The sequence below is a fragment of the Sapajus apella genome, unplaced genomic scaffold, assembly GCF_009761245.1.
Source record: "Sapajus apella isolate SASKATOON/1434 unplaced genomic scaffold, GSC_monkey_1.0 scaffold96, whole genome shotgun sequence".
NCBI classification, from domain to species: domain Eukaryota; kingdom Metazoa; phylum Chordata; class Mammalia; order Primates; family Cebidae; genus Sapajus; species Sapajus apella.
This window is the reverse complement of record NW_022437036.1, coordinates 7,582,866-7,599,732: the sequence shown is the minus strand read 5'-3', so window position 1 is coordinate 7,599,732 and position 16,867 is coordinate 7,582,866. Positions and strand designations below refer to the sequence as shown.

The window sequence follows — 16,867 nt, the reverse complement described above, 5'->3', positions numbered from 1 at the left end:
AAAAAAAAAAAAAAAAAAAAAAAGAATGAAACTCCATCTCCAAAAAAAAAAAAAATTTCAGGAGACAAATTATCCAGAACAATAAACAAAAACGAAAAAGTAGTTGTACTGACATATTAAATAGCAGGTTAAATTTTGGCTTATAATAAGCCAGCATAGAAGTACATAAGAAATCAGTCCTTTTGGTAACTTTATTTCCTTTTTTTTGTTTTAAATAGAGATGGGGGTTCTCATTATGTTGACAAGGCTAGTCTCAACTTCTGGCCTCAAGTGATCCATCTCAGCCTCAACAAAGTGCTATGATTACAGACATGAGCCACCGCACCTGGACAAGTTACTGTCTTGTAAGAAAAGCTCTCCTGGCCAGGCACAGCGGCTCACACCTGTAATCCCAGCACTTTTGGGAGGCCGAGGCAGGTTGAATCACCTGAGGTCAGGAGTTCAAGACCAGCCTAACCAACATGGTGAAACCCTGCCTCTATTAAAAATACAAAAAATAGCCAGGTGTGGTGGTGCATGCCTGTAATCCCAGCTACTCGGGAGGCTGAGGCAGGAGAATTGCTTGAACCCGGGAAGTGGAGGTTGCAGTGAGCCAAGATCGTGCCATTGCACTCCAGCCTGGGCAACAAGTACAAAATTCTGTCTCAGGAAAAGAAAAAAAAAATAGCAAAGTTTTCCAGTCCCTGTCTCAAAGATTTAGCAACCAAGTCTAATATGTATGTACGTATGTATGTATTTACTTATTTTTAAGAGACAGGGTCTCACTCTGTTACCCGGCCTGGATTGCTATGGCATGATCACACCTCACTGCAGCCTTGAACTCCTGGGCTTAAGCAATCCTTCTGCCTCAGCCTCCTGCTGAGTAGCTGGGACTACAGGGATGTGCCACCATGTCTAGCTAATTTTTAATTTTTTTTTTTTTTTTTTTTGGTAGAGTCTTTCCATGTTGCCCAGGCTGGTCTCTAATTCCTGACCTCAAGTGACCCTCCCACCTTGGCCTCCCCAAGTGCTGAGATTACAAGTGTGAGCTACCATGCCTGGCCCAGAATTTATTTTAACATATAGATAAGAACTGTTTGTTTGAATATTGAAAAAATATATTTAGCTCTGCCTAAAGTTTGAGACGAATTGATTTTCTAAAGCAATTGCTAGACAGGATTGAACATTATTTTATATCAAAAAGGTTTACTAAACTGATGGGTAAAAACCAAATGCGACTGTCAGAAAAAACAATTGTTTCAGCCCAAAGCCAGAGATCAAAATTTAGACCACACGGTAAACTGAAGGCAAATACAAAGAAAGCTGCTCTTCTAACTACACCAGCTTTGATTACTGATACTTTAACTGTACACATTAAAGTCTGAGAGGGCAATGGATTTCACTCCTCAAATCATTTCCAGACAAGAGGCTATTAGTTTCATGATGGCTCTCTGGCACTGCCACTTCCTCCACACCTCACATGCTGTTAGACTGCAGCTACGGATCAGTCGCTGACATGTCTCTACAATTAGTTTTATTTGAATTCATCTGAAAAGGAAAACAGGTACATGTGTAGTCATTCTAACTACTAAAGAATCTAGAAAGAAATAATCTTCCATTTTCTTTCGAATATCTATCTGCTGACACCAAAACTCCATCTAGAGTGAAGCCCCGGGTGTGAGGGGAGACAACAGTGCAGTAGTACAATGTGTAATTTTATACTGTTGGTATAAGGTGAAGCTTTGGAAGTAGGATATCAATATCAGAAACGGAAGAAAAAGATTAACTGACCCAAAACAACAAACTATAACCTACCATATAAGCATGATTACAAGGAAAAAAACCAAGGGTAAAATGTGAGTACCTGAGGCAGACTCACTATCATTAATGAGCATAGATTTCCTTATTGATCTGTAAGAGAAAGTTGGCCCAAAAGACGAATTCATAAAGAAATATTAATTGCCAATTAAATAAGAAGCTGATTTGTTTAGCTAATATTTAAAAAGTGAATTAGAGATCTATTTCTACTTAGGAGAAGCACAAACGTTTAAGATTAAGGCTTTAAGTTTAAAACAGCATGTTGCAGAGACAAGAGCAAAGGCCCATTTGTCAATAGGAGCATGATTTCATCAGATACTGAAGGTAAAAAGGCTTGAACTTAAATGCCATTTACATCAATGTCAAAAAGAAAGAAACACACTACCCAGAGATCACCAAGAAACAGAAAAAAAATCAAAGTAACTACCATTCAACATGCCTTATCAAGCTGCCAATTGAATTAGAAATGGCCCAAATTAAGACTCTTCGACTTCTTAAAACAAGTCATTTTAATCACATAAAGAAGGAGAAGCACAAAAAGCACAATCATGAAAAAAAAACTGACACATTGGACTTTAAAAAATACAGCCTGGGAGCCCAGGCACAGTGGTTCACACCTGTAAATCCCAGCACTTTGGGAGGCCAAGGTGGGCAAACCTCCTGAGGTCAGGAGTTCGAGGCCAGCCTGGTCAACATGGTGAAACCCTGTTTCTACTAAAAATACAAAAATTAGCTGGGCATGGTGGCAGGTGCCTGTAATCCCAGCTACTCGGGAAGCTGAGGCAGGAGAATTGCTTGAACCCAAAAGGTGGAGGTTGCAGTTTGCTGAGAACCAAGATCACGCCACTGCCCTCCAGCCTCAGTGACACAGCAAGACTCTGTCTTAAAAAAAAAAAAATTACAGCCTGGGCAATGGTGAGACCGTGTCTAAAACAAAAAATACAAAAATTAGCTGGGCGTGGTGGCACCCACCTGTGGTCTCACCTACTCGGGAGGATCACTTGCGCTCAAGAGGCAGAGGCTACAGTGAGCAGAGATTGCACCCCTGCACCCTAGCCTGGGTGACAGAGTGAAACCCTGTCTCAAAATATATATTAAAAACAGCTTTGTGAAAGACACAGATAAGAGAATGAAAATACAAGCCACAGATTGGGAGAAAATACTTGCAAAACATGTGTGACAGATGACCTGCATCCAAAATGTACAAAGAACTCTTAAAACTCAAGACCAAAAATTCAAAAATAAGGACAAAAGATCTCAACAGGTACCTCAAAGATGATACACAGATGGCAAATACATAAAAAGATGTTCAACATCGAATGTCATTAGGAAACTATAAATTTAGAAAATGAGATACCACATATACCTATAATGCAAAATACTAGGCCAGGTGTAGCGGCTCACTCCTGTAATCCCACGATTTTGGGGGGCATGAATTGATTGACACCAGGATTTTGAGACCAACCTGGGCAACATGCAAAACCTTGTCTCTACAAGAAAACACAAAAATTAACCAGGCAGAGGGGCACATGCCTGTAGTCCTTCCTAGCTACTTGTGAGGCTGAGATGGGAGGATGGCTTGAGCCAGGGAGGCTGAGGTGGGTAATCGAGCCACTGCACTCCAGTCTGGGCGACAGTGAGACCTTGTCTCAAAACAAAAATCAAAAACGTTGACATCAAATGTTGGCCAGGATGAGAAGCAATAGGACCTCAATTCATTGGTTAGAATGTAAAAATTGTATAACCACTTTGGAAGACTGACAGTTCCTCACAAAGCAAAATACAGTCTTACCATACAAACCAGTAATAACACTCCTAGATATGTGCCCAACTAATTGAAGACTTATGTTTCTCAAAAACCTGCATGCAAATGCTTACAGCCAAAGCATGATAAATGTCAAAAACCAGAAGCAACCAAGATACCCTTCAGTAGATGAATAAACTGAGATACTTCCATGCAATGAAATAATGGAATATGATTTAGTGATAGATAAAAATAAATGAACAAGCCCTCATGCCTCCAAAAATATGTAGATGAATCTTAAAATCATATTGCTAAGTGAAAGAGCCCATCTAAAAAGGCTACGTACTGTTATGATTCCAATTATATGATATTCTAGAAAAGGTAACAGGGACAGTAAACAGATCAGTGGTTGCCAGAGATGTAAAGGTGGGGATGAGCAGATGAGACACAGGATTTGTTTTTTTAAGAGCAGTGAAACTATTCTGTATATCATAATGGTAGACACATGGCATCGTGTATTTGTCAAAATTCTCAGAATTTTACAGCACACATGAAAATCAATCTCAGGATATGCAAATTTAAGTGATTCCATCCTGGGCATCCTAGCACGGAATATAGACTGTGACAAAAGAATCTCACTGCATTACAAATGTAGGAAACAACCTCACCAAAGGGCGTGGGAGTGAAGTGTGGATCCAAGCTGCTTTGGAAATGGGTGGAGTCTACAAAACAAAGGCCAAAGGAAGTGCACAGAAGCACTCCAGTTGACAAAGTTGGTTCCCACAGGGCAGCTGGTTAACAATTCTGATACCATTATTCATGTACACTGGAATTGAATAATTAAATAAAAGGATGGTGGGCAGTGAAATTCAGGTTTCTCACTTTTGGAATGGGAGTTTCCAGGTAAACAGGAGGAAGTTAGAATTAAACATGGAAATGGAGTCAAGTTGAAGATATCAGTACGAATTCATGTTATGCTTAATAAAGAGATGGATAAATCTATACACAGATTAGTATCTACATATATTCCCTTGCTCTGTCAGCTGAAAGCCCAGAAGTAGTAGTGACACCATAGTAGCAATGAGTACACCAAGTGCCCAGTTCTCAGTTTCTAGTAACATTCTCCAAGAAAAGGAACCAGGGCTCCTTGGAGAAATGGTTCCATTCTAGGACTAGAGCAGGAAATACAGAAGACGAGGCTTGAGCATCTTGTATCAGAAAGTAAGGAAGTACAAGGCTGGGCGGGGTGGCTCACACCTGTAATCCCAACACTCTGGGAGGCTAAGGTGGGCAGATCACCTGAGGTGAGGGGTTAGAGACCAGCCTGGCCAACATGATGAAACCCCGTCTCTACTAAAAATGCAAAAATTAGCCGGGTGTGGTGGCACCCTCCTGTTAATCCCAGCTACTCAGGAGGCTGAGGCAGGAGAATCACTTGAACCTGGGAGGTAGAGGTTGCAGTGAGCCAAGATCACACTATTGCACTCCAGCCTCAGACTCCATCTCAAAAAAAACAAAAAAAAAGAATGTGTTTTAACACACAGACACACACACACACACACACCCCCCACAAAACCACAATGATTTTCCCAGGACCCTTGTAAAAGAAAAAGAGCTGCCAGTGGCCAAAGTTGCAATGATCTGAACCACAAAATCAAGTATTGGATTATAGCTCAACGGATAAAATAAAAAGCCAGGCGTCTGCATCTTTAAATAAAGGAGAACAGCCTTATCTCTGGCACCGAATTCCAGATAATTTATGGAAAAGCTCCATCTAGGAGTACTTCTCTACTCCTCAAGTGTGGGTTATTCATAGTAACTTCCTTTGAAGAAATACAGTATGGAAAGGGGAGGAAATAGTAACTTTACAGTGGAGAAACCAGAAAAACCCTGTCTCAATCAGAAAATCAAGCTGACACCCACAGTTAAAAGTCCTAAGAGTTTACATCTCTGGCATGTGGTAAGAATGCACTGTCTCTGATCTCCCTCTCAAAAACCCTTATGCCCATCTAATCATGAGAAAAAAAATCTGAATAAAATGTGGACTTGAGTTAATAGTTATATCAATATTGGCTCACTGACTGTGACAAAGGTGCTATATTGATACAACATGTTAGCTAGACAATTAGCAGGAAATTTGGTGTCGGGTATATGGGAACTCTCTATACTGTCTTCACAACTTCTGTAGATCTAAAACTATCCTAGAGGCACAGTGGTGTGCACCTGTAGTCCCAGCTACTTGGGAGGCTGAGGTGGAAGAATCCCTTGGAGTCCAGGAGTTCTAGTCCAGCCTGGGCAAGGTAACAAGACGCTGTCCTCTTAAAAAAAATAATAAAAAGTAAAAACTATTCTAAAATAAAACATCTATTAAATAAAATGAGGGCAACTATCTATATACATTATATACCTTTCCATAGAAAACAGCTGTGCAAACTAGGCACGAAAGCAGTCACAACATTCTACCTGGTTCTGGACTTGATCTGTACATCTGGTACAACTAAGCTATTTTGATTTTCCCACTTCAAATATTTGATATTAACCTATCCTTCGATCAAGACAAAACCCACCCTACTATAAGGAAAGGTGTATTGCTATGGAGGACAGGTATAAAGGAAACGGAATTTGCCTGGACAATAAATGAAAACTTACAGTAGCAGTTCTCTGCTCATCAAACTTTGAAAGTTTCTGAAGCTCTCTATAGACTGTTCCAAGTGGTGCATATTCCAGAATTAGATAGACTCTGGTGGCATCATGGAAATAACCGTACAGTCTGAGAATGTTAGGATGCCTGCAATGAAAGATAAACATTTTAACACTTGGTTTGGAGCTGACAAGACTATGAACAAATGCTTCATGAAAAACCAGTGGTGTTTCACATGAAACTCCCCTCCAAACCCCACTGAAGCAACAAACTATAAATCCACTCCAAGAAGTATATATATACCCACATATCATTTTACATGCATTTCAAAGTATTAATGGACCTCTGGCTTAATTAAGACTATTTCCTTCCTTTAGGCATATTTATTCTTAGGAGGAAAATTCAGCTGAATATTATCTATATATTAAAAGAAAGACATGGCATTGCCACAGTAGTTTGCTGCCCAGACACTGTGACAGACAAAAGCAGTGATTAGTAATGGCGGTAGGTAGGTGCTGAGCAGACTGGGCAGGTGCAGACTGTGGACAGCAGGAAGCAGCAGTGGGAAGCACAGCCCATGTGAGATGCCCACCCCGCCCAGCCCCAGCCAGCTGTTGCCAGGTAGAGACACACCAGGCCTGATGTGGCCAGACTCGAAGTATTAGCATCTGATTCAAATGTGAAAAACACTGAAAGAAAAAAGAAAAAAAGGAAAACAAAAAACTCACCAGCCCTAGTCAACCTGCAGGTAGCTGCTCGCAACTCCTGCCTACCTCAGGAATATGGGGTACCATTCCCCTTCATTATCCTCCAAAAAGACTTGCCCATATAAATTATTCCATCAACAGAACATTATATCCTCAAGTGATTTTTCAGGATCAGAGCACTTAAATGTAGATCCATCTTTGAAAAATGACAAATTTAATCATTCTTTGTGGTAATATGAAAAGCAGGCCCTCTAAAAGATAGATTTATACTTTTTTTTAAAGAAAAGGAATACAATTTTATTTTAACCTGCAGAGCATGGGAGAATCGCAGGAGAACGATTACTCAGTAACCCAGTGTGGTACAGAAGCTTGTCTTTCTCATAGGATAGGGGGAGGTGAGGAAAAGGCCATGCGTTTGAAGGCAGTGCATCATAAGAGGGAGTGAATGGGCCTGGGAAGAGGCTGGCATTACAGGAGGGGGAGGGGCACAGCATCCATGAATATTCTTTCAAACATGAACCTGAAAACTCACCGCAGGTGGGACTGTATTTCTACTTCTCTTCTGAGCTGATGCTCCACTCCTGCTTTCTCCAGCTGAGCCTTAAATAACACTTTAAGAGCCAGAATAAACTTGCTTTGTTTTTCTCTTGCCAAATAAACATTACCAAACTTTCCTTTACCCAGAGGGCGGCCGATTTCAAAGTCTTCCAAAGACCATTGCCTCCTAGGAAGGAATTTGAACCTTTTAGAATATGAAAACAAACCTTTTCTAACAAATTTTCAATGGGTAGTAGACACATTCTATAAATAATTTTAGATTCAGACTTGTACTCAGTATTTATCCTTAGCAAGAACCAAGGCAATAACCACTATCAAAGAGTTGCCACAGCGTGAAACCCTGACTTCCCCAGCTGCTATTAGGTGTGAGAGTCAGATCTGAATCACTCTATGAGAAATGTCCCAAGGCCACACTATGCTCAGAGGAACAGGCCCATGACAACACTGAAGACCGTGAAAAGGATAAGTGACCAGAGAGGGAGGAAGGCTTCCAGACCATCTAGGTGCCTCTTTCAAACTAAGCACAGCCACCGCCTCCAGTCCCAGAGGTGTTTGTTACTAACAGAAGCAGGATAGAGCCCACAGGCTACAGGCGCGTGAGAACCAATGGATTTAGTCTCAGCCCCTGTTAGGCCGCTAAAAGCAAAATTGTCTGTGGGTTAATTCCTCACTCCTCCCCTACATTCCAGAGTCCAGACAGTTCAGAATTTGAGAGGAGGCTTTTAGAGAAGACCTGGGAAAGATATTACAGCCAACCTTTATAATATATAATAAAGAACTAAAGCTATAATTTTAATACTGTCAAAACCGTCAGTCATATATGAGTATATAATTCTGCAACATATTCTATTTTTTTTAAACTTGTACTTTTATACAATAAAAAAGTACAGACACATACATAAACCACACGCAGTGGTTACTTCTAAGGACAGAGAGGAACTTCCACACATTTCTGTAACAGATTCTCATACAAGCTTTTTCTAAATTTGAAAGCAATTTTTTAAAGCACTTCGGAGTCCCTAGTAAAATACCTAAATATACAAAATTCCATTTTTAAGATTGGAAATCTGGAAACATTTATATCCTCTAAATGAAAATAAAGGCCTCATTTTTTCCCCCCAAGAGTTCTTACAACTAAATTTGCAATGAAATAGTATATTCTAGTAAAATAGGACAGAACTTTGTAAATAAGAAAGCTTACTTTTTTGATTCTTCATTTTTCTGTTTTGATGCCAGTTCTTCCTCAGGATTATTTTCTATATGGAATAAGTTAAAAACCTATTTTTAGAATAACTATATAGGATAAGTTGTGAATAGAGGTGAATTAAATTGGTCACCAAAATATTAATGGTATGTCAAGAATAAACCTGTTGTTTTGTTTTGTTTTCCTTATAGAAAAAAGGGCTACTACACCCTGACTTCCATCATGTGAAGTCTTCATAGAATTTCTAAAGATGAGCAGACATATATACATAGACAGGCCCTTCTCTGATGAATTAAAGGCAGACTGTGCAGGTTCTTCTGAAGCCTCAGTTTCCAGATGAAGAGCTTTTCTGGCAGAATTGCCAATCTTCCCATGCATGACAAGTTGCCACCTCGTCACCTTTTTTCCCTTACTAGGTAGTCCAGCCAACTGTCCATACCCCACATACAAATTATCACCAACATGTAGCAAAACACAGGCCAGCCACCCTCCATTATATTAAGTTGCCAAGGGGAAATATAAAAATAAATGCTACCAATTCAGCAAAATGCACAATGAACAGTTGTGCAACAGAGGACTGGGGTAACTATTTCATTCGCCACAAGAACATACAGGACATTTCCACTTGTCTGTCTCCAACATCTCAAACTCTTAACAGCACATGACGGTCTTGCTCAGGTGTTTGAATGCAAGTGCAAATTCTTCCTCCACGTGCCCGTCCCATGTGCACCCCTCCAGCCCCCAGCTCACTAACTTAGTTAATATCAATCCCAACTCCTTTTTACTCATCTTTCAGGTGCAATGTATTGCCCAGTTCTATTGAGTCTGCATCTTAAATGAGCTCTCAAATTTGTCTGCACCTCTCCATCCTGGCTATCTCTTTGGATTAGTTAACTGCTTCTGAGTCTTAGCTTCCTCCTCTGTAAAACTAAGTTACTAATTGGCTACCTTCATGAAGTGGTTACAAGGATTGAATGAGATGAGGTGAATGAAGCACGCCCTTGAATTCGGGGAATGAGCACTCAGCAGTTGGTAAATAATAGCATCCACTCTGCTCCACGCAGAGCAGGTCATTGCCATGTCTGACCTCAACCTCCTTCCTGTCTGGTACTCCTAAATCCAGCAGTCCTACTCCAATTTATTCAGTACTTCCACAGTAAGCTTTCTTTTTTTTTTCTCTTTTTTGAAACGGAGTCTCGCTCTGCCGCCAGGCTGGAGTGCAGTGGCGCTATCACAGCTAACTGCAATCTCCACCTTCCAGGTTCAAGTGATTCTCCTGCCTCAGCCTCCTGAGCAGCTGGGACTACAGGCACGCGCCACCATGCCCAGCTAATTTTTGTATTTTAAGTAGGGATGGGGTTTCACCATGTTGGCCAGGATGGTCTCGACCTCCTGACCTCGTGATCCACCCACCTCAGCCTCCCAAAGTGCTGGGATTGCAGGTGTGAGCCACCGTGCCCAGACTCCACAGTAAACTTTCTAAAAGGCAAAGTTCCCTTCTCAGTTCAAAAAATCTTCAGTAGCTTCCAAATGCCCTAGAGATGAGACCCCATTCCTTAACATGGCCAGCAATGCCCATAGTGACGTCACCGCAGCCTGCCTCAGTTCATCCACTTCTCTAGATTTCCCCCAAACTTTAGAAGATCTCAGTTCCTCAAGTACACTTACTCCAAGCACCCTACATCCAGACCCAATAACAAACAATCAAAAGGACACCGATTGGTGCTATGTGCTCCCTGGGTGCCCACCTCTTCCAAGAGCGTGAGAATCAGGTCTGGATTTTTAGCGTAGGTCTGGCCCATAGGCAGACACTGTTACTTCAACCCAGATGCCATATTTTCTCCCCATCCTCAACAGATATACAAGCTAGGGCTCCAAATAAGTATATTACACTTGCTTTTTTAGCAATGACTACAAAGAATGACTATCCAATGAGTCTCAAAACCTAGCTTACCAGGTGCCGACGGCTGGGGCTGCTTGCTCTTTTGGGTGTTACTCAGTGGCCTGCAGACAGGGTGAGGTACACTGGTTGCCTGCAATTGCTTCTGCTTCTGAACTGGCTTGTGATTGGAGACAAGCTTTTGTGCTTGCAAAGGAACACGCTGGGAAGAATTTGAAGGACACAAGACCCTCTGAGCCTGGCCACTATTTACAGGTAATGGATTCTGACAAGGAAATTGCTGAGTCACGAGAACACGTTTTGGACCTCCAACTGGCGCTATAGCCTAGATTGGAAGAGAAAATAAACTTTCTTTTATTCATGAATGCAAAAGTCCAATATTTTGAGAATTTCACAAAGTTTGTTCTCTAGCATAGCAAAATAATGAATGTCACTGGTAACAGATGGAAGGGGAAAAGGCATTTTAGTCGGTACTTCCAGAGTATAGTTAGTATGTGGCTAAGAACACCTGAATGATACTTTCTACCCCCCCCAACTCCTTACCCCTAAAAATCATGCTTCATTAACAAATATCCATTAATGAAGGAGACAAACGTTTTCTAAATTTCTCAATAATTTGGAAATAGACGCTAAATTGCTATTTGGCAAAAAGCTATAATACAAAAGCTTTATGCCAAAATCTCAGTTCTATTGAAATTTCCTTAGTATTATATGTGCTTACGAAAACCAAAAAAAACTGTCAAAACGTTCAACAGTGATGATTTTCAAATGAAGTTTTAGAAGAATCTCATGTTTTCATATAGCCAAGATTTTCCACAATAAGCTGATTACTGTATTACTGATTAACCAGTTTCATTTTTCAATTATTTACAAAATGGACTTGAGCAAAAAACTGACAGAGAAAACAAATGTAGGCTCTTCAAAAAGTTATTACTAAAATGTATTATTTGCACACCTGTAAGTACTGTATTACAAGCTTAAATAGTTAAATGAACTCTAACACCCTCAGCTAATCAAATTAGAAGGGGTGGGGGGGGATGAGATTTCCTTCAGCTTCAACAGCTCATTGTAAGTGAGGGGTAAGTGCTGAAAAGAAAGTCTCACGATCCATCCCCAGCTCAATGGTATGAGTTCTTTATAAAGAAAAGGTGTTAAAAGACTTCCAAGTACAAAGTCACTTCCTCCTGAAATTAGTAGTGTCCACAACACAGTAGGCATTCAAAGACAAATAAAAAGAAACATTTTAAATGTAGAGCAATTTATTAAATGGCCTTTATCAAAGGAACTGAGAATCAAGGTAGCCTTTTTCTAATTTAGTCATTTTGTATTTATAGCCAATTTTACAAGCTTTGGACTCCTGCTGGATGCATTATTACTATTAGCCTGTATACAGCAGAAGGGTATAGAAATGTAAACAGCCAATTATAAGACCAGGCAGCCAAAAAAGCTACTGGAAGATTCAGCAAAATGTTAACTGAACATGAGAAAAGTGACTAACTCATATCCAGGAGTGCAGTAAGGGATCTAAATTTATCACCCAAAGTAAAGGTGGAAAGAATTCCAGACAAGACCAACCTCCATGTGGGTTTGTAAATGTGAATGAGATTACAGATTATTCAGTTTACCTTAACAGGCCCAGAAATGCAGTTTTCTTTAGATCTGTCCATGATGCCTGAAAAGAAAAAGAACCTTTAATTTGAACACAGCCACCTGCTTCAAGTGCTGTTAAGTTGTTTGATAGGCAGTTATAGCTCCCTGATCAAAAGGCCTCCACAACACACAGGATTTTACACTTTGTGTCCAAATGAAGCTGATGAGGGAGAGACAGGCACGTGCTTTTCCCACAAGGCCAACCTCCCCCTTGTGCGCTGCGCCCCATCCTCTGAGTCTTCACTCCTGATGCTCTTGCTGCTACATTCTCTCTTCTTGAACGGATCACTTCCATCCCTGTGCAGCCTGCTGGCATACCTGCTACCTTAAAAAAGTCCTCTTGATTCAATTATCATTGCTAACCATGACCCTCTCCTCTCCAACAGTAAAGCTCCAGAAGCACTGTCCACACTTGCCACCTCTACGCCTCCCCTCCTGAGCCCATCCCCACCCAGCTTTTTTTGTCTCCACCGCATTGTCAGGCTCATGGCTGACACCTACGGTTGCCAAACCCAAGGCTCAATTCCATCTTCCCCTTAGCTGCATCCTCAGCAGAAACTGACAACACTGATCACACCTTACACCTTTTTCTTTACGCAGCTTCCAGGGTCATCTACTACCTAGTCATCCTGTCTTTCCCTCCTTGCTGGGTCGGTCTCAGGTTTGCCCAAACAAGGGCCTGGGGTGACTCAAGAACGAGTCCCTGAACCCTCCACTTTTCCATCTACACCTTCCCAGGGATCCATATCACCCCGTGGCTCAGGTCTAAATGCTTTCATGAGGACCACTCAAAATGCATCTACTGCCCTAATGTCTCCTTGGACTCTCAGAGTCAGATATCTAAGTATTTGCCCAGGATCTCCCAGAAATGTCTGCCAGGCACCTCAAACCTAACATATCCAAAACTGAACCTCTTCCGTCCTCCACTTCTCACCTCCCTGTTCATGGGTGTGCCCTGAGCTCAGGCCTAGAACAACTTCTCCATCTACAATTACTCCCTAGCCGAGTATCCAGTCTCTCTGCTTTCAATACCATCTCCAGGCTGAGGACTCCCAAATATCCACTCTGCAGCCCAGACCTCTCCCCTGAACTCCTGATTTAAATTTTCTACTTTCTATGCAACATCTGCACCTAATTATCTGAGAGGCATCTCAATTTTAACACATCCCAGACAGAAGTCCTAATCCCTCTCCACTCTCACCTCCCCAAATGTAGCCTCTAGACATCCTCATCTCAGTTCATGGCAAATCCATGCTGTCAGTTGCTCAGGCCAAAAGCCTTGGCATAATAATCCTTTAACAGGTTCCCTCTCTCAAACCCCTCATTGAATCCACTGGCATATTCTGTAGGCTCTACCTTCAAGATCACTGCTCACGACCTCTACTACTACCACCTGGCCAAACCATAGTTCTCTCTCCCTTGAATTCTTTGCAACAGCCTCCCAATGGCCTCCCCACTTCCACCCTTGCCCCGTTATGGTCCATTCTCAACACTGAGGCCAGAAATCCCATTAACAAGTCAGATGTGTTGGTCCTTGGTTCAGAAGACCCCCATGGATCCCCAACTCAATCAAAACAATGCAAACTCCTAGCCTGCATAAACAGGCCTATCGAAGTCATATGGAATATGGCCCCTAACTGCCTCTGACTTCATCTCCTCTTCTTGTCGACTGTGCACCAGCCACACAAGTCCCCTGCCATAGGCCTTTGCACTTCGTGCTCCCTTTATTAGGCTCTTCCCCCAGGTGTGTAGTTCAGTCCTTCATTGAGGGTTTTTTTGTTTGTTTGAGATGTAGTTTCGCTCCTGTTGCCTAGGCTGGAGTGCAATGGCATGATCTCTGCTCACCGCAACCTCTGCTTCTCAGGTTCAAGCGATTCTCCTGCATCAGCCTCCCAGGTAGCTGGGATTACAGGCATACACCGCCATGCTTGGCTAATTTTGTATTTTTAGTAGAGATGGGGTTTCTCCATGTTGGTCAGGCTGGACTCAAACTCCTGACCTCAGGTGATCAACCGCCGCAGCCTCCCAAAGTGATGGGATTACAGGCATGAGCCACTAAGCCCAGCCTTCATTGAGGTGTTTTTTTTGTTTTTTTCCCCGAGACAGAAATCTCGCTTCGTTGCTCAGGCTGGAGTGCAATGATGTGAGCTCCACTCACTGCAACCTCCACCTCCTGGGTTCAAGCAATTCCCCTGCCTCAGCCTCTGGAGTAGCTGGGACTACAGGCACCTGCCACCACACCCGGCTAATTTTTGTATTTTTAGTAGAAACAGGGTTTCAGCAATGTCGGCCACGGCTGGTCTCGAACTCCTGACCTCAAGTGATTTACGTGCGTCGGCCTCCCAAAGTGCTGGGATTACAGGCAGAAGCCACCACGCCTGGCCCATTGAGGTTTTTTTTATCGAATGTCCCTGCACTCCAGCCTGGGAAATAGAGTGAGACTCTGTCTCCCAAAAAAAAAAAAAAAAAAAAAAAAAAAAAAAAAAAAAATTACCATTTTACAAATAAGCAAATAACTCCAGATGAAGCCAGGCCCAGACTGCAGGCAGGAGCCCTTATTAAAAACAGTGGGTTAGTAAAAGTTAATAAACAACAAAGAGAAGGAAATGCAGTGTTAATCAAACATTAATTTTGAATAACAAGCAAAATTGAGTAACCAGAATTTTAAACCAGAATTCTAGAGACACCGCGAGGAAAACTGCCCTTCAGGTGACTCTTATCTGCAACCAGATTGAAGAACCAGACGACTTTCACAGGGTCCATTCAGTTCAAACCAGAAATCCTACTACTCTGAATAGAAAAGCTGTTAGGCTAATAGCACAGGAAGTTTATACGGGTTTATTCCTTCCTTCCTCAGACCTGTGCATGCCTGCAGAGATGAGGGGCAGGAGGAACTAGGTAGGTTGCTGAAAAATAATTCAAGGGACAAGGAAGGTTAAGGAAGTGGAGGAGACATTACGAGTTAAGGACAGTGGCTACATCTACCTCACCCGGATGGTTCTTAGAAATGGAGACTCTGAGGCCTAACCCCAGGTCTAAGAAAACAGATTCTGCATTTTAACGTCCCCAGATGATTAGCATGCACTGGTCTGCATCCCTAGTTCTCAATGAAACCTAAGAATCATCTCGAGAGTGTGTTAATAGCTAGACACCTGGGTCCTGCCTCTAAGAAATTCTGATTTACCGGATAGCGGCCCCCAGTAAACGGCACTGCTGCTTTATTTCCTTAGTAACACCCACCCCAGTTGCAAGTTCTCCGTATGCTCGCTGTCTGTCTCCCCACCGACTAGAACGTGAACTCCAACACTGGCAGCAGAGACCTTCTGTGCTTTTCTTACCCAGGTGATCTCCGAGTACAAATCCAATCTGAAGCCCACCCACCCCTCCCGCGCGGGTTACCACCACTCAACAGACCCCTCCCACCTCTAGCCGTGAAGAGTAACAAGCAGAATCTTACAGGGAGCCTCGGTGCCCAGAAGCAGATGCCAAGGCTCTGAGCGGGCACAGGGCAGCGCCGAGGACAGGGAGGGACCCTGGGACTGAGGAACCGAAAGGGGACTTGTCGCTCCGCCACCCCGGCCGGCCGCCCCTTGTCCCCCCCTGCCCTCATCCGCCGCTGAGTTAGCCCCCACGGCCTACCCACCCGTCGGCTCCCACCTGCAACCCAAGGACGCGATTCTTCCAAGAGCTCAGCCGTTGGAATTCAAAGGTTCTTCTTTTTAAATAGGAGTTAAACCCTCTAACCAGAAAGCCGATTGGCCTGCGCTGGAGAGAGGCTGCCTTGTGATTGGTTGACAACAAACCCGACGCCCTAAGTCGCGTTCCAGGCCGCACACCGCACGCAGACGCGTTTGCTCCCTAAGACCCCGGAAGTGGTGGAGCCAACGGCCAGCCAGACCCGTGGCAGTCCCAGCGCTCGGGGTGCTCTCCGGGGTCGGGTATTTGTCGGTGAGGCAACAGCCCCTTGACGTCAGGGTTGTCGCATTGGAGATAAAGTCTGAGGTGAACTAACCTTTTGAACGTGCCAGTAAGTAAGATGGCGAGAAAGGCAGAGAGTGGGGCCGATCGATAACGCAGCGCTCGGCTTGGCGCCCTTTCCGCGTGCGCAGTGAACGTGGGCCCGGAGCTGTCGATTGGGCAGGATTCGCGCCTCCATTTTTCTGGGAGAGAGCGGGAGACGGAGAGCGCCGGACTAGTTGGTACTGGGGATACAGGGAGAGTGGCTGGTGCGGTCGGCTGGGGCCTTTAGAGAAAACCACAGAGAGGACTGGGGCGAGACGGGAAGGGTCGAGAGTTAGCAAGGTGGCATGCGCCTCTACTTTGTGCTTCCTAAGTTGTCCGGTTTGGCCTGCACCCCCTCTTCTTCCTCGAAGGGCCTCGCTCCCATTCCTACTCAGTCCTTAGTTCGCCGCTGCATCCAGATGGTCGCGGCGCGTATAATGAGGGGGCGTCTGTGTTCTCGCCCTTTCAACTGCGATGTAACCGGTCCTGGATCGGATTGTTGTTCTCGTGTCTCCGTGTGTTCACCTGCAAATTGGGGACGACAATTAGGCTTCTGTTAACCTGGCGAGTGAACGTTCTGTGGGAGTTGAGAAGTTGGGGCTGGGCCACTTCAAGTGTAAATATATATATATATATATATATATATATATATATATATAAAATT

The 16,867-nt window shown here is 43.2% G+C and overlaps 2 protein-coding genes across 6 annotated transcripts in view; one reads left to right on the top strand and one right to left on the bottom strand.

The window, feature by feature from the left end:
* Window positions 1–16,019, bottom strand: part of AURKA (aurora kinase A) — a 24,032-nt gene extending 8,013 nt beyond the window's left edge. Inside the window, exons 1-6 of one of the 3 annotated variants that reach the window (XM_032257227.1) lie at window positions 15,845–16,019; window positions 12,177–12,223; window positions 10,606–10,876; window positions 8,649–8,703; window positions 7,422–7,613; window positions 6,191–6,329 (exon numbers count right to left, since the gene is read on the bottom strand). In XM_032257227.1, coding sequence (XP_032113118.1) covers window positions 6,191–6,329; window positions 7,422–7,613; window positions 8,649–8,703; window positions 10,606–10,876; window positions 12,177–12,218 — 699 coding nt within the window. In that variant the 5' untranslated portion in view covers window positions 12,219–12,223; window positions 15,845–16,019. Of the gene's footprint in view, window positions 1–6,190; window positions 6,330–7,421; window positions 7,614–8,648; window positions 8,704–10,605; window positions 10,877–12,176; window positions 12,224–15,658; window positions 15,683–15,844 lie in introns of those variants that run through there. The other 2 variants (XM_032257226.1, XM_032257228.1) reach the window with 2 other exon arrangements.
* Window positions 16,007–16,867, top strand: part of CSTF1 (cleavage stimulation factor subunit 1) — a 10,965-nt gene continuing 10,104 nt past the window's right edge. The window contains exon 1 of one of the 3 annotated variants that reach the window (XM_032257224.1): window positions 16,007–16,228. The gene's annotated coding sequence lies outside the window, so the exon portion shown is untranslated. Of the gene's footprint in view, window positions 16,401–16,867 lie in introns of all 3 variants that reach the window. The other 2 variants (XM_032257225.1, XM_032257223.1) reach the window with 2 other exon arrangements.